General features: G+C 40.8%; 1 protein-coding gene across 6 annotated transcripts in view; it reads right to left on the reverse strand.

Moving 5' to 3' along the window:
* The window catches only part of sh2d3ca (SH2 domain containing 3Ca), a 98,920-nt gene that overhangs the window by 44,533 nt on the left and 28,573 nt on the right, over positions 1 to 25,814 (reverse strand). The window contains exon 1 of one of the 6 annotated variants that reach the window (XM_022680946.2): positions 24,906 to 25,420. The exons of 2 other annotated variants lie outside the window; for them this stretch is intronic. In XM_022680946.2, the coding sequence (XP_022536667.2) occupies positions 24,906 to 24,980 (75 nt within the window). In that variant the 5' untranslated portion in view covers positions 24,981 to 25,420. Of the gene's footprint in view, positions 1 to 24,899; positions 25,421 to 25,814 lie in introns of those variants that run through there. 3 more of the 6 variants (XM_022680945.2, XM_022680949.2, XM_022680947.2) reach the window with 3 other exon arrangements.

Consider the following 25,814-nt stretch of genomic DNA (forward strand, 5'->3'; position numbering starts at 1 on the left):
CAGACACTTGAGTGTATATATACATATACTGTATATACAGCTCTGTACAATATAAGAGACCACTTAAATTTTATTTTACCAAATTGAAAACCTCTGGAATATAATTAAGAGGAAGATGGAGGATCACAAGCCATCCAACCAAACTGAACTACTTGAATTTTTGCACCAGGAGTAAAGCAGCATAAAGTTATCCAAAAGCAGTGTGTAAGACTGGTGGAGGAGAACATGATGCCAAGATGCATGGAAACTGAGATTGAAAACCAGTTATTCCACCAAATATTGATTTCTTAACTCTTAAAACTTTATGAATATTAACTTGTTTTCTTTGCATTATTTGAGGTCTGGAAGCTCTGCATCTTTTTTGTCATTTCAGACATTTCCCATTTTTTGCAAATAAATGCTCTAAATGAGAATATTTTTATTTGGAATTTGGGAGAAATGTTGTCTGTAGTTTATAGAATAAAACAACAATGTTCATTTTACTCAAACATAAACCTATAAATAGCAAAATCAGAGAAACTAATTTTGTGTCATACTTTTCCAGAGCTATATATATAAATACTTTGTAACGCATGTATGACACAATATGTTAGACATCTCAGCTTATCTTATTTTGTATTGTAGAGGTTCCTAATGGTGTCCTGCAATAGTGCTCCAATAGTGTTAATAACACAGCTAATATCATCCCACAAACTTGGTATAGAATCTTTGTCTGACAGCAGCAGTATGTGGATGAGCACTGTCCTGTTGGAACAGCACAGCTGAGCGCATATATAAATATACTATATATATAAACATTGACTTTCAATAAAAGTCAAAAACAAGCAGCTCAGAATAATGCTTGGTAATGCTGGCTGGCAAAACCACAGAGAGACTGCTATCTCTCACACACACACACACACACACACACACACACACACACACACACACACACACACACACACACACACACCTGCCCCCGGTCAGTCTCATCTTCTCATGATAGAGTCCAGAATTCTTTTGAAGCTGTCGGATTGCTTCAGGTCACTGTCCAATCTCACCTTTACACTGACAGACAGCTTATCACTCCCCTCCCTCTATCTCTCCATTCACTCATCCTCCACATCCCTCCCTCTCTCTCTCTCTCTCTCTCTCTCTCACCTTCTTTCTCTCTCTCTCTCTCTCTCTCTCTCTCTCTCTCTCTCTCTCTCTCCGTGCGCATGCGCGAGGGAGTGGGGCTGCTGGAGAGCGTTTGGAGTGAGAGCTGTTTGGCGTTCCGCCAAACTTTGTTTTTCTGAGTGAGTGTGAGTTTAAGTTTATTATTTAAACTGGTGTGAGTGTTTGTGAGTGTGTTAGGCTGCGTGTGTGTGTGTGGGAGTGTGTGAGAGTGTGTGTCCGCGTGTGCGGGCGGGTTTTGTCCCGCGGGGAGTGTGTCTCTCGGCCGGATCATGGCGTCCGCCGACAGGCTCGCTGCCCAGCTGTGTGAGAGTCTGTCCCGCCGGCACGGGGTGAAGGTGGAGTGCCGGGCGAGTGTGGAGGACTGCTGTCTGGCGGCGGGCAGTGTTGTGGGTCATGTTAATATAGTTTCCGCGTCGCGGATGAACAGTGCAGTGGTTCTCTTCCTGAACTCTGTAGAGAGAGCCAACGAGCTGGTTCAGACTGGGATCATTATCAGTGATCAGTTTACCCCTGTTCATCCCCTCAGTACCCCGTTTAAAAGGATCGTCCTGTCTAACGTCCCGCCGTTCATCAAAGATGAATTGATCCAGCAGGAGCTATCCCGCTTCGGGAGACTCGTCTCCCCGATTAAAAAGATCCCCCTCAGCTGTAAATCCCCCCTTATCAAGCACCTGGTGTCGTTCAGGAGGGTGGTTAATATGGTTCTAAAGGATGGTGCTGACTCCCTGGATTTGGTTTTAAAGTTTAGAGTGGATGGCTTTGATTACCCGGTGTATGCCTCCTCTGATACGACCATTAAATGTTTTGGGTGTGGGCAGGTCGGGCACCTGGTCCGTGCTTGCCCTGACAGGGTTGCTACTGAGGGGCCGGTGCGTGTCGCGGGTGAACCCGCTGTGACCGAGCCCGTTACCGCCGAGCCCGCTGCGGAAGACCCGGCGGTCGTTCCCCCTGCGGCCGCGGGGTTGGACGCGGGGTCGGACGCGCGGGTCTCGGGTGCTGCTGCGGGGTCTGACGGGGATAACTTGGCTCCAGCTGGATCTTTGGTAAACGTGGCTGGCGGGGCTGATGGTGTGGCTGATGGTGTGGGTGACATGGAGGACTCTTTAGATGCTGGAGTGGGTCCCTCCAGCGCTGTAGAGCAGGACGGGGGGGAGGCGGCTCCTTCCCAGTCTACTGTGCAGGAGGCTGGGGCTGAGGAGGAAGATGACTCGCTGTTTAAAGTTCCTAATAAAAGGAAAAAAGCTGACACTGATAGTGAGGAGGGCTCTCTCTCAGACTCACTCTGGTCGTTGTGCTCTCAGGATGAGACCATGCCTGTTGTTTACTCTGCTGAAAAAATTAAAAAGTTTCTTAGTGACACTAAAGGTCAGAGAGGAATAAAAGTAGACGATTATTTTCCAGACACACGGCAGTTTGTTAGTGATGTGCAGCATTTTAAACAGATGGGTGTTTTTACCTCTACGGAGCTGTGGCGTTTAAAGCCCAAAGTCAGTGCGTTAAAGAAGCTTCATGCTAAAGAAGATAATTAATTGTTTTTTTAACCCCCCCGATCGACATGGCTATGTTTTTAAATGCTCTTTGCCTTATTTATTTTTTAATGAATGGTTTTATAGCTGCTACTTTAAATATTAATGGAGCACGAGACTGTGTAAAGCGGGCGAAATTTTATGAACTTATTAAACAGAAACGTGCTGATGTGGTGTTTTTACAGGAGACCCACAGTGATAGTGACAATGCCACTGAGTGGGCTAAGGAGTGGAATGGTGTCTCCATTCTAAGTGGACATAATTCCCAAAGTGGGGGCGTTGGTGTGTTTTTTACCCGTAATTTTATTCCCTTAACTTATTCTGTGGAGGAGGTTTTACCGGGGAGACTTTTAAAAGTGAGGGCAGTTTTTGAAAATGACTCTTTTATTTTTATTTGTGTGTATGCTCCCACAAGAGGTGCTGAGAGGTTGTTGTTTTTAGACACTCTTAGTAACGTTTTAGCCAGTTGTAGCACTGCAGACTTTGTGATTTTAGGTGGTGATTTTAATTGTACAGAGGACAGCTTAGATAGGAACCATTTGGAACCCCATGCTGCTTCTCGTAAGCGCCTGTGCGAGCTGCTGGAAGCCCATGAACTGTGTGATGTGTGGAGGAGTGTTCATGGCAGGCAGAGACAGTACACCTGGTCTCATTGTCAAAATAATGCAATTTCATTGGCCAGGCTGGATCGCTTTTATACTTTTAATCACCAATTGTCTGCTTTTACACGTTGTTTTATCTCACCAGTTGGCTTCTCTGACCATTCCATTGTCCTTTGCACCATCTCAAGACGAACTGTGAAGCCACAAAGTGCATACTGGCATTTTAACACCTCACTTTTAGACGATTCAAATTTTATACAGTCTTTTACTTTTTTTTGGAATGTTTTTAAATTACAAAAATCGTCTTTTAGCTCCTGTCAACAGTGGTGGGACGTAACTAAGGTCCAGATTAAACTTTTCTGTCAGCAGTACACTCTCAGTGTCACAAAGGACATTACCCGATCTCTTAAAGCTCTGGAGATCGAAATAGTGGCTCTTGAAGATTTGGTACAGACCACAGGAAATCAAGAGCATATTAGCGCTCTTAAAAAAAAAAAGGCTTCTTTAGCCGACCTACTAGGTCTCACAGCACAGGGGGCGCTGGTCCGATCACGCTTTCAGTGCGTGACTGAATTGGACGCTCCTTCTAAGTTCTTCTTTGGTCTCGAGCGTAAAAACGGACAGAAAAGGTATATGCATGCTGTACGGTCTGAATCAGGGGGTCTCCTAACGGAACCTTCTGAAATCCGACAGCAGACAGTCAGCTTCTTCTCGAGGCTGTACGAGAGTGAGTGGTCTGAGGTACAGGAGGTGGAGGACAGGTTGCTGCAGAATATGACCAGGCTCTCACAACAGTCGGCTGACTTGCTGGACGCTGGGCTCTCCCTGGGGGAGCTACATGATGCTCTGGGGGCCATGGAAAATGGCAGAGCGCCTGGCATCGATGGCTTACCGGTGGAATTTTTTAAAGCTTTCTGGGCAATATTGGGGCAGGATGTGCTGGAGGTTCTCCAGGAAAGCATTCGAAGTGGAATACTCCCCCTGAGCTGTCGGAGAGCCGTACTTACCCTGCTGCCGAAGAAGGGAGACCTGACCTGTCTGAAAAACTGGCGCCCTGTCTCTCTACTGTGTACAGACTATAAACTCCTCTCGAAAACGTTAGCCTCAAGACTGGGGAAGGTGATGGAACAGGTGATTCATGTTGACCAGACGTACTGTGTGCCTGGTAGGTCTATTTTTGATAATATTTATCTAATTCGGGATGTTTTGGACGTCTCTAGGCTATTGGGCTTAAAGGCTGGTCTCTTATTTCTGGACCAGGAAAAGGCTTTTGACCGGGTTGAACACGGCTACCTTTGGAAAGTTCTAGAGAACTTTGGGTTCAACCCAGGTTTCATAGCCATGATCAGGGTTCTGTACTGTGACACTGAGAGTGTGCTTAAGGTCAATGGCGGTTTGTGTGCCCCTTTTAAAGTTTTTAGAGGTGTACGTCAGGGCTGCTCTTTGTCAGGCATGTTGTATGCCTTGGCTATAGAGCCCCTGCTGTGTAAGCTGAGGGAGAGGCTCACTGGGTTACTCATACCCGGCTGTCCTACTCCCATACGCATTTCCAGTTATGCAGATGATCTGGTTCTTTTAATCTCCAATCAAACTGATGTGTCTGTTTTAGCTGAGATTTTATATGATTTTAAGACGTTATCTGCTGCTAAAGTAAACTGGTCCAAGAGTGATGCTATTTTATTGGGGGACTGGGGAGGTGGGGAGCCAGTGTTACCAGACGGTTTGACCTGGAGGACGGGTGCTTTTAAATATTTGGGCATACACCTACAAGACGATTCTGGCACAGCGAATTGGGAGGGAATCGTTGAGAAGATTAAGGGACGTCTCAGCAGATGGACATGGTTACTCCCTCAGATGTCCTATAGAGGGCGTATTTTAGTGATTAATAATCTTGCTGCGTCCTCCTTATGGCATAAGCTGGCCTGCATTGACCCCCCTCCTGGTTTACTTGCTGATATCCAAGCTTTACTTGTTGATTTCTTTTGGGATCGCCTACACTGGATACCTCAATGCGTGCTGCATCTGCCAAAAGAGGAGGGTGGGCAGGGTCTCGTCCACCTTGCAAGCAGGACTGCTGCCTTCCGCCTCCAATACATCCAAAGACTGCTTACTGGACCCAAAGACCTGGTCTGGAGGGAAGTGGCCTGCAGGATACTGCAGACTGTGGGTGGACTAGGGCTGGACAGGACTTTGTTTTTTATGAACACTGCCTCTCTGGATGTTTTTAACCTGCCGCTTTCTATCGTGGACTTTTTAGGATTTGGAGTTTTTTTAGAGTCACCAAAATGGACTGTTTTTCTTTACACTGGCTGCTGGAGGAACCGCTGCTTCATGGTGCTCGCTTGGACATTTCTGGTGGAGCTACCCCAGCACTGGCGAGGGTGTTGGCTGCTGCTGGGGTTCGCACGCTGCGCCAGCTGGTGGACACTGTGGGACCTGATCTCTCTCAGGTGGAGAACCTGGCTGCTCGTCTGGGGCTGCGATCTATGCGCGTGGTGGCTCGGCTTTTACATCAGTGGAGGTCACTCCTTACTCCCGAGGAGTGGAACGTTTTAAAAGACTATGGTGTGGGACTCACTCTACCGGCTGGGGACGACCCTTTTCCGGGTCTCTCCATTACTCCAGCGCTACAGGACTGTGACGGACCGCTGCTGGAGTCTGGGGGGGATCTGGATACGAACTTGTCTACAGCCTCTGGGAAACTGCTGTATAGAGCCTGTGTGAAGGCTCTTCTTAAAAAGAGGCTGGATGGGAGGGTCGACACGCCCTGGCGTTCGGTTTTATCTATAAGTGATGATGTTAAACCTGAGTGGAGGTCTCTCTACAAACCACCATTGACCAAAAGGGTAGCTGACTTACAGTGGAGACTTTTACACGGGATCATTTCTGTTAACGCTTTTATTTCCATTTTAGATCCCAACACTGCTCCAGACTGTCCGTACTGTTCACTGAGAGAAACTGTTTTTCATGCTTTTATGCATTGTTTTAGGCTGCGTCCCTTGTTTGATGTTTTACGACATGTTTTTAGTCTTTTTAATGTGCCTTTTACTGTGCAGACTTTTATTCTTGGTTTTAAATATGTTAAAGCTGAGAAGAACAAGTGCCAGCTGCTAAATTTTATACTTGGGCAGGCTAAGATGGCGGCCTACGTTAGCAGAAAGAATAAAGTAGCACAGGTGGCAGATTGGGACGCAGTTCCCATTTTCAACAGACTGGTAAAATCAAGAATTTTAATTGATTTTAATTTTTATCAGCATATGAATAACCTGGAGGCTTTTATTGATAAGTGGTGTTGTGGTGAGGCGATTTTCTCCGTTATTGATGGAGAACTTTGCTTTGCACTTGAGCTTATGTAAAGCTTTTATTTATTAACATTGCTGCCCCCCCCGCCCCCTCCCCCCATATTTATTTATTGATGTGAATTAAGAATACATATGTCTGGTTTCTCCATTGTTTTTAATAAAAGGATGTTAAAAGTCAAAAAGTCTCTCTCTCTATCACCCTATTCACTCATCCTCCACATCCCTCCCTCTCTCTCACTCTCACCTTCTTTCTCTCTCTCTCTCTCTCTCTCTATCACCCTATTTACTCATCCTCCAGATCCCTCCCTCTTCCTCACTCTTTCTCTCTCTCTATCCCTCCCCTCAATAACTCTCTCTCTCCTTCTCTCTCTCCCTCTTTCTCTCCATAACCCCATTCATTTATCCTCTACATCCCTCACTCTCTATCACCCCAATAGTTCACTTCTTCTCTCTATGTTTCTCCTTTACCCCATTCACACTCATTCTTCACATCCCTCCCTCTCCCTCCATCACCCCAAAAACTCTCGCTCTTTCTCCATCACGTCCCTCACACTCTCTCTTTCTCTCTCTCTCCACCATCCCATTCACTCATCCTCCACATCCCTTGCTTTTTCTCTCTCCCTCTATCACCCCAATAACTCTCTCTCTTTCTCTCCGTCACCACATTTACACTCATCTTTTACATCTTTTTCCCTCTTCTTCCTTCATTTCCCCGTCTCTCTCTTTTTCTCTCTCTCTTCATCATCTCATTCACTCATACTCCACATCCTTCTCTCTCTCTCTCTCTCTCTCTCTCTCTCTCTCTCTCCCTCGCTGCAGCAGGCCCTGGAGCTAGGCCACTATTGGCTGGAGATGATGTCATCCCTGCCGGATCTCTCTGCGATGCTATTGGCTGGCGCTGGAGACAGCAAGGGAATGCTGATCTCTCGCTTTCATTCATGCAGAGCTGTGCACCGAGCCGACTGGGCGTGGCCAGCGTTTGATTGACAGCCTGTAACCCCTATCAGGCGGGGTCAGTGGAGCACACAGAGGGTCCTTCTGGGACAACACTGAGAGATCAGAGCAGTACAGGACCAAAACTATATATACACTTATTACTTAGGACTAATTTAAATTAAGTGACTGGTGCATTGTGGGTAAAGGACACACACACCCACACACACACCCACACACCCACACACACACACACAATATTAAACACTACACACTCTACACAATGTCCATGCTATAACACTGCTGTGAAAGGAATAAGCTACTTTTGCTGTCTACACACTGATGTTGGTGTTGCTATACTTGTGAGGACATCCGTTAATTTTTTCAATGCTGAATTCACCCCTAAATATAACATTCTCCTACATAATATTTTCCAAAAACACTGGATGTGTGGTGAAAACACATAAATATATTTATGTCCATCATCCATATATTTTCAATCATCATCATCATCACAATATTGGGTCCCCACAAAGTGCCTAAAACAAGCGCAAGCAACAAACAAGGCTATGAACAGCAATATTCACACATTGGCTGCAGTAACACACACACACACACACACACTGCGTGTGAAATAAATAAACAATAACCATACGTCCAGCAATAATAGGCTATTGTCCACACACACACACACACACACACACACATACACTGTCTGTGGGCTAATCAGTGTGGTGCTGATGGGGGTTGGGATAAGGGGGTGGGGGCGTTGTCCTGGAGCATGAAGCTGTCGCCATGGTGACGTGCATATGAGGCGGTCCCTGAGGGTTGGGGGGGTGGGGGTGGTTGATGTGGTGGGCAAAGAGCTGAGTAAGGAGGGTGTGGGGGCATCACACACACATTTACACACACACACACACACACACACACATACATATATATGGTATGTTTATACATACACACATATATAGACACCCATACACTCTTACACTCACTCCACCCTATTACATCAGTGTGTACGTCTGAACTAGCTTTGCTACCATTGATCTTCCAGCTCGCCATTTGTTAAAACATGCAAATCTGACAATATCAGCCAACGACACTTCAGTGTGATGGGCGAGGGTCTCTCTCTCTCTCTCTTTCTCTGAATGTCTCTCACCCTCTTTTTTCTCTCTTCTTCATTTTTCTCCTTCTCCACCCTGCACATGATGTCATGATGTCATTGTTTTCTGTTGTTACTAAGGAGGCATCTGGATGTGTTTCCCTCCAGCATCTCCCTCCAGAGGGGACACACACCCACCAACGTCCCACCCACACACACACACACACCCTTACACACTCACACTCACTCACTTTCCATCCCCCCTCCACTCCAGTAGACCCTCACACACACAGGAAAACACCCCAGTCTGCAGCAGAAAGAATAACTGGGTTAATTCAATTTACTCTACAATAAAAACTAAACTAAAGATTACACTAGCGCTATTGTGCCTGAATACAATTAAATTATCACAGCATTGCTTTAAAAATCGAGTACAAAGCAAAGAACCTCTAAGCCGAGACAATTCCTCTATAAAAAGCAGAATAAACTACTTTTATTACCATTAATTTCATAAGGAAGAATAAATAAGCAATGCCTGTGTCCATATCAACTGAAATGTCAAAAGTCACGACATTGAATGATATACAGTGAGTTTCCAGATTTCAAGGCCAAGTAATATGGTCTGCTTAATATATATCATATAATATATATTGGTATAATATATTCATCATTGAAAGATTAAAAGTGTCTGGCAATATCAAAATATAATACAATTAAATTATCACAGCAATGTGGGAAAATCATGTACAAACTAAAGAACCTCTAAGCCGAGACAATTAATCTAACAAAAGCAGAATAAACTCTTTTTATTCTATTTGGCCTTACTGAAATGCCAAAAATCAAGAGATATAAATGAAATACAGTGAGTTCTCAGATATTCAAGGTCATATAATTTGGCATTCTTAATTTGGGCTCATGGGTGGCACAACGGTCTAAGCGTTGAGTCCATCATTGAAAGATTGCAAGTGTCTGACAATACCCTTCAAAAAAACAAAAGCCTTCAAAAAACAAATATAGGACAATGTCCCAAGTTCTAGGCAGAAAAAAAGAACTGTGTTAATTCAATTTACTCTACAATACAAACTGCACTCTCACAATCTAGTAGAATCTAGCTTTATATGAACAGTAGAGACAGTTACTTCAACAAAATCAGGAAAAATATCACTAATATAAATATTTCAGGCAGAAAGAAGAATTGGGTTAATTCACTTTACTCACAAATATAAATGTGATTTACTTTCACAATATAAAGGCCTAACATGGAATTTGGGCTCTTGGGTGGCACAACTGTCTAAGCGTTGGCTGCATCACTGGGAGATAGGATGTTCCTGAAAATGCATTTATTTAAAAAAAATAGAAGAAATTAATGAGGAATAAATGAGGAGTTTGAATACTTTTGCTCATATAGTGTATAATATATAATCACAGAGATCACACACTTTTACCATCCCCCCCTCTTCAGTATAGCACACACACATATAGGCCAACATCCCCAGTCCCTAGCAGAAAGCAGAACTGGGTTAATTCAATTTACTCTACAATAAAAACTAAAGATTACACACACCAAACAACCCCGCCCCCCTAACGACCCAGCGACTATTACTAATCCAATCTGCACAACCGTCTCTCTCAAAAAAAGATTAGCAGACCCAGCCATGGCCTTTTTTCTGCAGGACGATCCCAATCGCGCATTATCTCTGCATGTCCACCAGGCATCACCGAAATAAATGAATTCATTTATTGTAATTATCCAGCATATCTCATTCTGTAATCAGTTTGCAATTTTAAGCCATTCTGCAGCTTCGCGTTTTGTTGGAAACTGCCTCAATCTCTGCATATCATCATTAAATTTCTATTTCTATTGTGTTGTTGGAGTTGGGGTTCTCCTCGTTACTGACAATACATCAGAACTGGCACATGACAAGCAATGGGGGCTGTGGTAAAGCAGGTGATGAGTGGGGATGAGTGGGGGTCTAATGGGGGTTTAGTGGGGGTCTTTGGTTCTCTGAAGACCGACCTTCAAGCCTTCAGCATTAAAATAAAGTTAAATGTAATGGTGATGTGAAATATCTCACCAAAGGCTTGGTAAAGGTTTGGCACAGATATAGAAAGTTAGTGTATCATTGCCAATAGAACAACACTTTCTGGAGCACATTAATATGAAACTTTTGGCTTTATGGTTAACTCCAGATATGGGGTTTGATTCAACAACATCGAATGCAATCAAATCCTTACAGCAATGCTTTAAAATCCAGCAGAAAGACTTCTCTATGGACATTTGCCAATAGTCTTTGTTATTTGAGCTCCTGGGTGGTGCAACTGTCTAAGTGTTGACCTCTAGTATCTTCTTCCCTCTTTAGACCCATGTGAAGACATGTCACTGTATCTTTGTAAAGTATAGTAGACACTACATTACTGTAAAGCTAAACCTGCTTGCAGGAGAATGTTAAGCACAATTCGCGTTTGGTTGGAAATTGCCTCAATCTCTGCATATCGTCATTAAATTTCTATTGTTATTGTGTTGTTGGTGCTGGGGTTCTCCCCATTACTGACAATACATCAGCAATGGGGGCTGTGGTAAAGCAGGTGATGGATGAGTGGGGGTTTAGTGGGGGTCTTTGGTGATCTTAAGACCTTCAGGCCATCAGCATTCAGTAAAATGTAATGGTGATGGGAAACATCCCACATCTATCTATCTATCTATCTATCTATCTATCTATCTATCTATCTATCTATCTATCTATCTATCTATCTATCTATCTATCTATCTATCTAAAAAAACATAAGGCCAGCGCTTAGACAGTAGCGCCACCCAGCAGCCCAAATATTAGTAGTAATATAGACAAATTCTAATTATTCAAACTTCCAAAGATAGGCTGCAAGTTAACAACCAGCCTTCAGCAAACTTTACACCAGAAACCACCGGTGCTGAGATTTAGATTGGCCAATAGATATTTCAGCAGGTCTACACCTGCCTACATTCTCCCATTACCAGTCATGTGTAATCAAACACTACATAACAAAACACAGATGTCATAATTCCAGATATAGCCGTATAGCATTTCCAAAACAAAGAAATAAATCCCCTACAGGTAAGAACAAAGACAAAGACAATTACTTTAAATCAAAGACAATTACTTCAAATCAAAGACAATTACTTTAAATCAAAGTTGCTTTCTTTAAATCAAAGAGCCATTTATTTTCAAATCAAAGACGTTTACTTCAAATCAAAGAGAAGTTTCTTCAAATCAAAGATGTTTACTTCAAATCAAAGAAACATTTCTTCAAATCAAAGACATTTTCTTTAAATCAAAGAGACGTTTACCTCAAATCAAACACGTTTACTAGAAATCAAAGGCTTTTACCTCATATCAAATTACTTCAGATATTGTTACCTATCACTTTGTTAATATTTTGTATCAAATTAAATGTGTTTTCTAGTAGAAATGTAATGAACATCAGTGTTGTTCCTTTTATAAAAAAAGACCATCCAGTAGAACCAAATCAAGAGCTGGGAAACAGGCCAATTCCTAAACTCTAAATCTGTTACATCACATTCAAAACACAGATGTCATAATTCCAGATATAGCCGTGTAGCTTTTCCAAAATAAAGAAATAAATCCCCCTCAGGTAAGAACCGCTCTAGAGGACGAGTAAGAAAGCGAAGTAGGTCCACATTTTAGCGTGCAGCACTCACGCATGACCGGCTCCACGTGACCTTCCCTGTGTTTGCTGTCTCACTGAGAACCTTGAAGTCTCAAAGTCTCTCGTGTGGCCAAAACACAGGTTTAATAAAGTGTGGTAGATCCACTGTGTGTTGATGTTTCTTATCTGGGGCTCTCCGGCTCGATAGCTTTAGCTCTGAACCAGCACATATTACATATATGTGCGCGCACACACACACACACACACACACACACACACATATATATAGACATAGCTCAAGGCTTATCAACGAGATGAGCACTGGTACCTATTTCCTGATGGAGTTCTGAGGTTGCAGCTGGACAATAAGGTCAAGTGCTTCTACAATAGAAGCTCCTCTCCAGCCTGAAGCCAAGAGGCAGCTCCTCTACTCGAGACTAAAAGCTACAAATGTGAGCTAAGTGGTAAAAATAAGAGTTAAAAGAAGCCATATAATGTCTAAATAAATACTTTCTTGGCAAATTGAGACAGTCAGTTGAGTAAATAGTACAGATGTTTTTTTTTTTTTCAAATCAAAGAATTTTACTTCAGATATTGCTACCAATAACTGGTAATGGGCCAATTCCAAAACTCCAAAACTGTTACATCACAGTCTTAACTTTTTATACTTACATACACTCTCAAAATAAATGGTCCATGTTCAGCCTCACTCATAAAATATCAAGATAACACCTCACAATTTATACAGGTGTGGGTGTTCCCAAGGTAACACCTAAAGACATATAGTATATAAGGTAAGCTTTATAAACATGTCTTTGCTGAGATCTGGAATAAGGACAAAAATACAGCTCTGGGAAAAATTACAAGATCACTTCAGTTTCTGAATCAGTTTCTCTGATTTAGCTATTTATAGGTTTATGTTTAAGTAAAATGAACATTGTTGTTTTATTCTATAAACTACAGACAACATTTCTCCCAAATTCCAAATAAAAATATTGTAATTTAGAGCATTTATTTGCAGAAAATGAGAAATGGCTGAAATAACAAAAAAAAGATGCAGAGCTTTCAGACCTCAAATAATGCAAAGAAAACAATTTCATATTCATAAAGTTTTAAGAGTTCAGAAATAATCAATATTTGGAGGAATAACCCTGGTGGTTTTTAATCACAGTTTTTTTTGGCATCATGTTCTTCTCCACCAGTCTTACACACTGCTTTTGGATAACTTTATGCTGCTTTACAGTTCAGCTTGGTGGTTTACTGGCTTGTGATCATACATCTTCCTCTTGATTATATTTCAGAGGGTTTTTCTGCACATAATAGATTTAAAAATGGAAATTTCAGCTTTTAGCACAATTAAACGCATCTGACATATTTCTTACGCACTGTTACGATCAGTTCTGACAGACTTGCAGAGGAGAGACTGGCAATGCCAATCTACTGCTGACCTTCCAGATGTGGGTGTGATTGTTTTGGGCCTGGGAGGATTGGAAGGTGGAGGAGAAGAGTGGGGGGATAGGATGGAGTGAGAGAGGGGGATGGAACATGAAGGCTGAAAGCCTCTCTCTCGCGCTGTCTGTCTGATCTCACCGCTTTCTAAAGGAGGTGAAAGCACTGCACTATGGGCTGTGATGGGCATGCAGGCTCCAAATCTCCCCTATGATCTCTGCTCTGAGAAATATCAAACACAAACACGCCACTACCACCAGCACCAACACCATCAGCATCAGCTTCACCAACATCCACCAATAACATCTCACACTGACAGACTCTTAACATAGTTCCTCTAAAGATTATGACTTAATACACATTCACAAACATCAAGATCTTAACCTCATATCTTAATAGAATTTAATTATTGAATTATGGTATAAAAAACAGGATTTGTTACTCATCCCAAAAGTATGGCATGAAGCAAGTTTTGGATTAGAACCAATGTCATGCTGTGGTTTCCCTGAATTTGAGAATGGCATTGCTCTTTCTTGCTCTGTGTCTCTCAAGCATTTTATACAGTAAATGATGTTAATTGTTCTAATCCCCTTTGGCTTATGCTGGAGTTTGATGATCAAGACCCCACCTCATCATTTCTAACTCATACCAAAAGTTTTGAATTTAAAACCAATACCCTGCTGTGGTATGGCTACATATTTACAGGGGTTGGACAATGAAACTGAAACACTTATCATTTTAGTGTGAGAGGTTTCATGGCTAAATTGAAGCAGCCTGGTGGCCAATCTTCATTAATTGCACATTGCACCAGTAAGAGCAGAGTGTGAAGGTTCAATCAGCAGGGTAAGAGCAGCGATTAGCTCTAAATATTGCAATGCACACAACATTATGTTTGACATACGAGAGTTCCAAAGATGACAAATTGTTGGTGCACGTCTTGCTGGAGCATCTGTGACCAAGAAAGCAAGTCTTTGTGATGTATCAAGAGCCACAATATCCAGGGTAATGTCAGCATACCACCAAGAAGGACGAACCACATCCAACAGGATTAACTGTGGACGCTGTAAGAGGAAGCTGTCTGAAAGGGATGTTCGGGTGCTAACCCGGATTGTATTAAAAAAACATAAAACCGTGGCTGAACTCAAATCACGGCAGAATTCAATGTGCACCTCAACTCTCCTGTTTCCACCAGAACTGTCCGTCACCACAATAAATTATTGGGCTTTAAAACCAGGTGTTTCAGTTTCATTGTTCAACCCCTGTAGTTTGTCTCAGTGGTTTTGAACACATAATGGTGCTTATGTGTTCATCGAGGACCCAGATTCTCCTTCTAATCTTCGTCTTCTGCTCTCATTTTCTTGCTCTGTCTCTCTTTTAGGTAATACATGAATAATGTTAATGTTTTAATCCCTTTAGTCTTATGCTGGGGTTTCTGCACCACCTCTTGCATATGTCTCTCTCTCTCTCCCTCTGTCTCTCTCTTTCTATAACTCTCTCAAGGTCTCTCACCCTCTCTCTCTCCATTTCTTCTTTCTCTGCTTTCTAAATCCTCTTTGGAGTCACTGTCGCTCGACTCCCCCTGGGGCTGCGACGGCTAAGCGTCTGTTAACAGAAAAAAGTTCAAGAGTAAATCTGTCTGTTAGCAGAAGAGAGAGAGAGAGAGCGTGAAAAGAGAGATAGGAAAAGAGAGAGAGTGAAAGAGAGAGAGAGGTTAACCTAATTACGAAGGGCTGTTTTCTCTCTTAATGAGCGCCACGTGGTTTCACGACCCCCTCCCTCCCCTCCACCCCACTCCAAAACTCCCTCCACTCGTTCTTCTGTTCCTCCCTCGCTCCCCAGCGAGTCGGCGTGTTGTTGGTTTGATGAACGCCGCGTAAAGCTCAGAACCCCCTGAGCTAGGATTAGTACTCATGCATTTTGTGCTTACCACTTGAGCTAATTATGTTTGCTCTCCTCGCCTTTTCTGTGTAGAATGAGGATTGAAGAGTGTAGATGAAGCTTTGATTTGCGTCTTCAGTGCCGGTTGGGAGGTGAGGCTTCGCTAAAAGCTGGGGAATTAAAATTTAGAAACTGTCTCTAGAGGCTTTTTCTCTCTTTTTTTACGCCGCTGAAGTTGATAATTTGCTTCGACAGATTTTATCTCTTCCACTGGATCACAGCAGCCTGTTTCGCCTAGTCATCCTTCATATCGAGCCATAACTAGACCAAGTATACTGTGAGAACATTCGCACTACAGGTCATGAGTTTACAGCCCAGCACAAAAAGCTCTGGAAAAAAATAAGAGACCACCCTAAAATGAGTTTCTTTGATTTTACCAAATTAAAATCCTCTGGAATATAATCAAGAGGAAGATGGATGATCACAAGCCATCAAACCAAACTGAACTGCTTAATTTTTTGCACCAGGAGTAAAGCAGCATAAAGTTATCCAAAAGCAGTGTGTAAGACTGGTGGAGGAGAACATGATGCCAAGATGCATGAAAAAAACTGTGATTAAAAATCAGAGTTATTCCACCAAATATTGATTTCTCTTTAAACTTTATGAAAATAAACTTGTTTTATTTGCATTATTTGAGGTCTGAAAGCTCTGCATCTTTTTTATTGTTATTTCAGCCATTTCAAATTTTCTGTAAATAAATGCTTTAAATAATATTTTTATCTGGAATTTGGGAGAAATGTTGTCTGTAGTTTATAGAATAAAACAACAATGTTCATTTTACTCAAACATAAACCTATAAATAGCAAAATCAGAGAAACTGATTCAGAAACTGAGGTGCTCTCTTTATTTTTTCCAGAGCTGTAGTGTACAGTGCGTGACTCAGCATGACTCAAGAAGAAGCAAACTCCAGCATAAACCTAGTAATGGGATTAGAACCAACTTCATTAACTTTATTTACTGTTTATATAATGCTTAAGAGAGAAACAGAGCAAGAAAGAGACATGCCATTCTCAATTTTAGGAAAAAAACACAGCAGGTCATTGGTTCTTATCTTACATTTGGGATGAGTTAGAGATTTGGGGAGTGGGGGGTAAATTAAGTTTGTTCGTGATCATCTAACATCCTGACATCACTAATGCTTGTGTTGCTAAATGCAATCAAATCCTCGCAGCAATGCTCCAAAATCTAGTAGAAAGCAGGTCTACTCCAACTCCAAACCTTTTGGTCCATACAATACGGATGAACTGAAAGAAGAACTCCAGCATAAAGAACCATTTATATTACTTATGTATTACTTAAGAAAGAGCAAGAAGACAGAGATTTTACTTCTAAAGTGTCCTCGATTAACCCACCACCAGCATCATTAAAGCAGCCACCAGTTCAAAAGTTCAAAACCACTGACTCAAGCAAACAATGTAAACCATGCTATTCTCAATTTCAGGATAACCACAGCAGGGCATTGGTTTTTATCCAAAACTTTTGCTCCATACAATACATTTGGGATGAATTGAAAGAAAAACTCACATAGTGTATAAAGTGTGACTCATTATGACTTGAGAAGATGCAAACTGCTGAACGTCTGCATAAACCTAGTAAAGGGATTAGAACCATTAAGGTTTTCATGTATTACCTGAGAGCAAGAAGACGAAGATTAGGAGTCAAATCTCCATAAAGCATCTATCAATGAACCCACCACGAACGTCATTAAATCTGCCGCCAGTTCAAAAGTTCAAAACCACTGACTCAAGCAAACTATGCAAGCCCTGCCATTCTCAATTTCAGGGAAACCACAGCAGGGCACTGGGTCTAATCCCCTGGCTGTGTGAGTGGGGCTCATAACCCGCAGGAGAAAGGCCCGAGTGCATATGGCAGCAGGGTGGCAGGGGAGATATTGAAAGGAGGGATTAAAACAGGACAGGCACAATCAAAGTGCAAGTGCAGATGGGAGATTTGTAGATTTGTGGTTAAAGTAAACAGAGCACTGGCCCAGAATTAATCACACCCACTGAACCACAACCAGGCGCCACATAGACCTACACACAAAACACACTCTTTACTCACGCTATCCACTAAAAACTCAACAATAAACACATTCATTTTCCAATTTTTCTGAAGCAAACTCTTTGGTTCTATGTAGAAAATGTATTTTTGTGAAATATGCCTGATTGGTTTGATGGTAAATTTTCACACTCAAACATAAAGGTGCTAAAAGTGTTCTGCTATACAGTTATGCCAGAAAACAAAGGTTCCCAACCTTATTCCATCACAAAACTAGAAAATACTCAGCAAATATACCACACAAATCAATAAAATTAGGCTCAATCAGACTTTCACTTATATCAACATAGCTAGCTTGCTAATTCCCCTGCTAGCTTCTCTGGTCATGTGACTATTCTATGTCAGATCAAATCAACTAACAAGTCATAATGTCTTAAGTCATTTTAGGTATAAATGGAAAATATTTTTTTTATTTTTGGCCAATAGCTTTTTTTAAAGAATCATTTTTTTATGTGACGTGATTTTCTAAAATGGTTTGTCTATGGCATTACTCAAAGAAACCCATTACTAGAACTTCTATAAAAGTATCTAGAAGAATAGAAATATATTTTGGATTGGAGGTTTTCCATCTTTTTCATCAGAACCCAGGCTGGTCCTGATGAGAATCACTTCCAATAATGTAAGTGTCAATACTATCAGTACTTCACTGAATAAAATCAAATCCTCACAGTAATGCACCAAAATTTGGTAGAAAGACTTCCAAAAAAGGTAGGACAAACACTTTTTAATACCCATGGTATCGGAAAAGAACAAGAAATGAGTAATTGTCCAAATCTTATCAAATATCTAAAAAGCCAGTTTTGCCTCTCTCAATTTCCTCCCTCACTTTCCAGACAAGCAAGCAAAAAGCAGAATATTACATTTTATATTTATATATATATTCTAGTACATCTAAAAAAATAGAATAATAATGAAAAATTACTTTATTTCAACAATTCAATTTAAAATGTGAAACGCATTTATTATATAGATGTGTTAAACACAGAGTGATCTAAACGTTGATTATGGATTACAGCTAATGAAAATCCAAAAATCAGTGTCTCAGAAAATGTTATTATTATATAAGACCAATTGGTACTTTTGGCAGTGTGGGCAGTGTGCCAAGTCCTGCTGGAAAATGAAATTCACATCTCCATAAATGTGGGAAAACAAAACTGCACTGACTTTAGACTTGATAATAAAACACAGTGGATCAACAGCAGCAGATGATAAACATGTCTCTCCAAACAAACCATCACTGATCATCAGTAAATTTTACATTTTTTTTAAAAAGAAATAAAGGGACCAGGTTTCCACAATCAGTGATGGTTTGGAGACACATGTCATCTGCCGGTGTGGATCCACTGTGTTTTATTAAGTCCAAAGTCAGTGCAGTGTTTTCTGTGCTGACAACTTTTATGGAGATGTGGATTTCATTTTCCAGCAGGACTTTGCACACTGCCAAAAGTTTAAATATCACTAAGAAAAGCCTTGAGAATGATTTTGACCCTAATTAAAATCCTGACTATACTAATGCTCTCGTCACTAAATGCAAAACCTTAAATTAAAAGTGAATTTTGATTGCTAAAGCTAAAAGATAAACTTTTAAAAATACCTTTTTTAAGCAGGGGTCCCAATACTTATATCACTATAGTGCACACACTCTGTCTCAGTCGTTTCAGTCACCCAGGTCGTAATGGAAAATGTGTTCCCTTAACATATAATGTGACATCCATCACAGAAAGTGCCCTCGACGGCCACAAAACAGTGACACCATAACACACATAACAGCAGTGTGTCACTATTTGCTGTTACAGTCATGTGCCACATAAGGCTATGGGCTGTGTGTGATTATGTATCTGTGGGTAGTGTTATGTGTGTGTGTGTGTGTGTGTGTGTGTGTGTGTGTGTGTGGTGATTTATGGGTAATTGTGGCCACCTGAGCTCAGCAAGGGAAGACAGGAGTCTCAGCTGGTGTCTGCTAATGGGCTTTTGGCTCAGACAGACAGAAGAGTGAGGTGGTCTTTGTGTATATGTTTTAGTCCCTGTTTCAGTCATGTTTTTTCTGTTGTATTTTTCTTTTCAAAGGACAAAACACTAATTGAGACCTGTTTTTAAAATCATTTTTTGAATAGGGATGTGATTTTTACCAATTTAGGTTCTTCCTCCTCACAACTTGTGTATAAAAACGTATTTTATGCAACTAAAAATGGTTTTTCTATGGCATTACTCCAAGAAATCCATTACTAGCACTTTTATTTTTAAAGGCATATTCTAGATTCAAAGATTCTAGTTTCAGTTTTCCATCCTTTTCATCAGAACCCAGACTGGACAACAAAGAGTTAACACACTTCAAAATACACTCGCAAAGTTATTTTATCCCAAGTTCAATATACCTATATACCTAATATAAGTGTTGTCATATGAGAATCACTACCAATAATGTAAGTCTCAATATTTTCAGTATTTCACTGAATACAATTAAACACTCCACTCGGTAGAGACAGTTACTCCAATAAAGGTAGAACAAACTTAAACAGAATAGACTCTAAACGAGCCAAAAAAAAAATGTATAAGCCGATGAAACAATAGCTTAGCCCTCTCCACTGCACTGAAAAAATACAAACTGCACTAGAGCCAAAAAGGCAAATTAAAAGCTAATTTTTCATGTTTATTTTAGGGATGTTTAGGGATAGCTTGTGAACAAAAAGGTCAATATCAAATCTAAAATAAACACGTTAAGCACAGGCTTCAGCCTCAATCTGACAGAAATAAAAATAAATATTTATTTTAGTTAATTGCATTTAATTTTAATATAGATTTAATATTATGACATTAGAGTCTTCCTTCGTGTGCATTGCAGAAAACAGGACACAGCCTCATTATTATTTATATTTTTCAAGACTGGCACATAATTCAGGTCGGAAAGGGTTAAACTGCATCGCTAACATTGGATGCACTTTAGTAAATTGTAAATGCGAGTTGTGCAATTGGGTCAAAGCAAGTATCAACGTTCCTCATAGATTTAGAACTGATCAGAGGTCTGAAATTACCACATTTTATGGACTATAAGGCCATAAAACTAAGCAACACTAGTAAGGAACAAGGCTGTTGCCATTTTTTTTCTTCTAAATCAGCAGAAAACTGTTTATTTGGGTGAGTAAAGCACTTCCGATTATTTACAGTAAACGTAGATTTCCAATTTTTTTCAACAGGGCTACATGGCAGTGGTGTTAGCAGCACTTAGCGCTCAAGAAAGAGATCTGTGATGTAAGCATGTGTTTTCAATGCTATTTTTATTTTATGTAAAGCTATGGTGTGATATTCGCAATATAGCAAAGTAACTGTTTAAAAAAAAATTGTTTCACAAGTTAGAATGTTATAATCACACAATTTCTCCAATTGTTCACATAATACACTTGACATGCAGCGCTCCGTGTAGCTGTTCTTAATAAACATATATTAAACAATAGGTCTATGCTTCTTCAGTGTTGCAATGTTAATTGACATCATTCTGAACAGCTCCAAAATGTTTTTACAAAAAGCTCAGATTTAATGCTTTGCTTAGTAAAAAATGTGGGGTTTAAATCGGCCTCTGGCTAATAATGACAGTTTCACCAGGAGTAAAGCAGCATAAAGTTATTCAAAAGCAGTGTGTAAGACTGGTGGAGGAGTGCGTGAAGCCAAGATGCATGAAAAAACTGTGATAAAAAAACAGGTTTATTCCACCAAATATTGATTTCTGAACTCTTAAAACTTGAATATGAATATGAACTTGTTTTCTTTGCATTATTTGAGGTCTTATAGCTTTTCAGATTTTCTGTAAGTAAATGCTGACAAGATTTTTATTTGGAATTTGGGAGAAATGTTGTCTGTAGTTTATAGAATAAAACAACAATGTTCATTTTACTCAAACATAAACCTATAAATAGCAAAATCAGAGAAACTGATTCTGAAATTTTTTGGCCTGTTCTAAGCTCTAACCACATTATCACCGTATACAGCACAGTCCGAGTTTTTTGACTGGCTGCTACTTCCAAACTACATCAGATAAAGGCTCTCGAATGTTTGACCCAAATTATTTCAGAGCTGCTCCTCCTCCTGCATCCAAAACTTGTCTTACAAACAGATTGTGAAAGGAGTGAGTCATTCTGGCAAATAAGGGAGTGAGAGAAACGGTATTAATTTATCAGTTTGAGGAAGCCAGTTTAAAAAAGAGAGAGAGAGAAGCACACAAATTAGCACTGTGCAAACTCATGATGAGGTAAAGTGAGAATCATCCAACATCCTGACCTCACTAAATACATTGTGTTGTCATTTAATGCAATCATATCAAAATCACAGATATGCTTCAAAAAATCTAGTGGAAAGCCAGACAGTTTCTCCAACAAAAGCAGGATAAACTTTTTTTAAATGCTCTTGATTTCAGAAGAAAACTTCCTTGTTCTATTCCATTACTTATTGGCTAGTAAGCTCTACTTAAAACTACACTGACATGCTTTACAATCAGTTTATAAACAGCTGTTATTGCCGTCAGCATATATTTACAGCTTTAAGAAACACCAAATAGGTCTTTGGCGATTCATTTTAAGGAACAAACTGTGTTCAAAATCGAATTTTTAGTTTTAGGTTTAGAATTGTGCTTCCAGTTATTTTTTACTTAATTATTCTTATAGTTCAAGAAAAAAATGGTCCAGGCTCGGGCTTGTTGATGAGACGTAAATACATAGACTCTGCATAGTCAGCCTTCTGGCACTGGCTGCTACGCTATGTGAAGTCTATGTATATATATATATGTCTATGTCATTATCAGTAAAGTGATGGCGGCACTCGGAGCTGAAGCTATAGTGTTATAGGATGTAAACAGTGGTGTTTAATAACTTTGAGCTGGATAACGGTGTAAAAAGTGATTTATGTCCCATGTCTCCCAGTCTGAAGGGTGTTTGGACAAACTGTTAAAATTTCAGAACGCTGTGGGAGAACGGAGGTGTGCTATTCATCAAAGGTAAGAACTTTTTATCATGTTTTACTACAACAAAATATGTATTTTTTTCATGTTAAGTATACAGTACTTTTTAAAATATATACTTAATACACTTTTCTTTTCCAAGGGATGATTTGGCTGATTGTCTACTTTTGGGACACTGGAAAAGGAAATTGCGTAAAGTTTTGGCAGATCTGTCGCTTTAACTCTGTTGTTCTCATTAATCCGAGTGGACTTCTAAAAAATCGAGGTCAAAAAGACAACACCCAGTCTCAATTCCCCTCCATAGAGCTCAGATCTGTGGACGGGGGCTGATCGTATATCTGCCCAGGACAGAACACAGCAGCAGGCTTTAGAGCTGAGAAACAATATATCCTCCAGTTCAGATATAAAAAGCATGACCTCCAGCGCTGCATCACAATCTCCTGTTTCTCCCAGCCTGCAGCTCCTGATACAACCCACTACAAAACCACAGACTGACAACAGAGCCTACTGCCTCATCAAGCCTCCACTCACACACACACACACACTCTCTCAGTGCAGTGAGATCATCGCCCAGGCTAGTGGGTGACGCTCTCAAACAAATGCACGTGAGCATATAATCACATACCTACAGACCAGGCATCAATAACACACACACACACACACACACACACACACATTCATATCTATCAATAAAAGGCCCATATTAAGAAAAATCACCTCTCTAAATTAAAAGCTGCAGTGTGATGTCATACATACAGCTCTGGAAAACCTCTGAAATATAATCAAGAGGAAGATGGATGATCACAAGCCATCAAACCAAACTGAACTGCTTGAAACTGCTTGATTTTCTGCACCAGAAGTAAAGCAGCATAAATTTATCCAAAAGCAGTGTGTAAGACTGGTGGAGGAGAACATGATGCCAAGATGCATGAAAAAAAACTGTGATTAAAAACCACCAAATATTATTATATATTTCTGAACTCTTAAATCTTGAATATGAATATGAACTTGTTTTCTTTGCATTATTTGAGGTCTGAAAGCGCTGCATCTTTTTTTTGGTATTTCAGCCATTTCTCATTTTCTGCAAATAAATAAATGCTCTAAATTACAATATTTTTATTTGGAATTTGGGAGAAATGTTGTCTGTAGTTTATAGAATAAAACAACAATGTTCATTTTACTCAAACATAAACCTATAAATAGCAAAATCAGAGAAACTGATTCAGAAACTGAAGTGCTCTCTTCTTTATTTTTACACATTTTCAGAGCATTTTAGTGCCACTTAATCACTGTATGAACTTATAAGAAGTGTTTCAGCCTGGAATGTTTGAGGCCTAATGCACTGCAGCCAATCAAAACAGAGCAGTCAGTTGTAAAGGGACAGTAACAACAGTGCGTATACGTATAAACAAGGTTTAAAAATATAATATAAATGGACGTTACTGCATTTTTCTGTCCCATTCATTCACTATGAAGTTATAAGGAGTGTTTCAGCCTGGTGTTTGCTGCTAATTTCCTGCAGCCAATCAAAACAGAGCAGTCAGTCTTAAAGGTAGAGTACCTGAGTTTAGTTGTAGGTAAAATATAGGTTAAAAATTGTCATGCAAAATGAATTATACTTGTTTTTGGTCTATAGAAAAATGTTAAACTTTTTGAAAAAGACATAAAAAAGACATAAAAAATATAAAATATGGGGACTTTAAATGAATTTTGAATTGTCCTATCACACATAGCATCCTGTGCACACACATACATACACAACACACACACACATACACACAGACACACAAACACATACACGCACACACACACAAACACACACACACTTATACATATATATTACTGTTATATGCTGTCTGTTTATTCCTGAACCAAAGCACCTGAAACAACCCTCCACACACACACACACATACAAAACATACACACACACACATACATATTACATGCTGTGTGTGCCTGTATAAAAACACCTGAAACTGCACACACACTTAAAGACACACACACTCACTCAAATACACACACACACTTATACATATACATCACTGTTACAAGCTGTGCTCATTCCAAAACCAAAGCACCTGAAACACCCCTTCACACTCACACAGACACACACACTCTCACACACACACACATCACTGTTACTGCTGCTATGTTGTGTGTTCCAGAACCAAAGCACCTGAACATGCACATACACACACACACACACACGCACACACACTCTCTCGTGCACACACACACCTGCACCTGCATAAAGGATCCCCTGTAGAAGCAGCACGCGGCTGCAGACAGAGCGCTCCAGAGGCTGCATCTCTCCGTCATCCTTCCTTCTCTTCCTCCAGTCCTCTTCTCTTCTTCTCTGCCCTGTATCCTCTCTCTCTCTCTCTGGAGTCCGCTAGAAGCCCCGGGTCATGCCCCTCCTAGCTCACGCACGCGCGCGCCCGAGCACACACACTCCACACACACACAGGAGCGCGTGCGTGTGAGCACCAAGCCGGTAAACTGCTGCTGCTGCTCGTGCTGCTGCAGCCCAGAGATCAGAGCTAGTCCTGCTGCTTCACCACTGACATCTCTCTCTCTCTCTCTCTCTCTCTCTCTCTCTTTCTCTCTCTCTCTCTCTCTCTCTCTTCCTCTATCTATCTATCTCTCTATCCCTTCTCTCGCTCTCTCTCTCTCTCTCTCTCACTCCCTCGTGCTCGCTCGCGCTCTCTCACTCCTGCACTTGCAATGCTTCACAGCGCTGGCAGGGATTACCTCATCGCTCTTGGATGAAAAGAGTGGGTGGGGGGAGGGAGCGCGAGGGAGGGAGGGATGGAGGGAGGGAGGGGGAGAGAGAGAGAGATGCTTGCAGGCACTGAAACCCCACCCACTCTCTCCTCCAGGGCTCCAGACAATACTGAGAGAGAGAGAGAGAGAGAGAAGGCGGTGCGAAGATGAGCAAGACAGTTAGTAGAGGAAGAGAAAGAGAGAGAGACAGTAGAAGAAGAGACGGAGGGAGAGAGAGACATAAAGAAATAGTGTGTGAAGGAGAAACAGACATAGAGAGATAAAGTGAGAGACAAATAGAGATATAGAAGAAAGACAGATTAGGAGAAGATGGAGATATGATAAATGGGCTGAAAATAAGAGACCATAGAAGATCATAGAAGGAGAGTG

Source organism: Astyanax mexicanus, chromosome 20, assembly GCF_023375975.1.
Source record: "Astyanax mexicanus isolate ESR-SI-001 chromosome 20, AstMex3_surface, whole genome shotgun sequence".
Lineage (NCBI taxonomy): Eukaryota > Metazoa > Chordata > Actinopteri > Characiformes > Acestrorhamphidae > Astyanax > Astyanax mexicanus.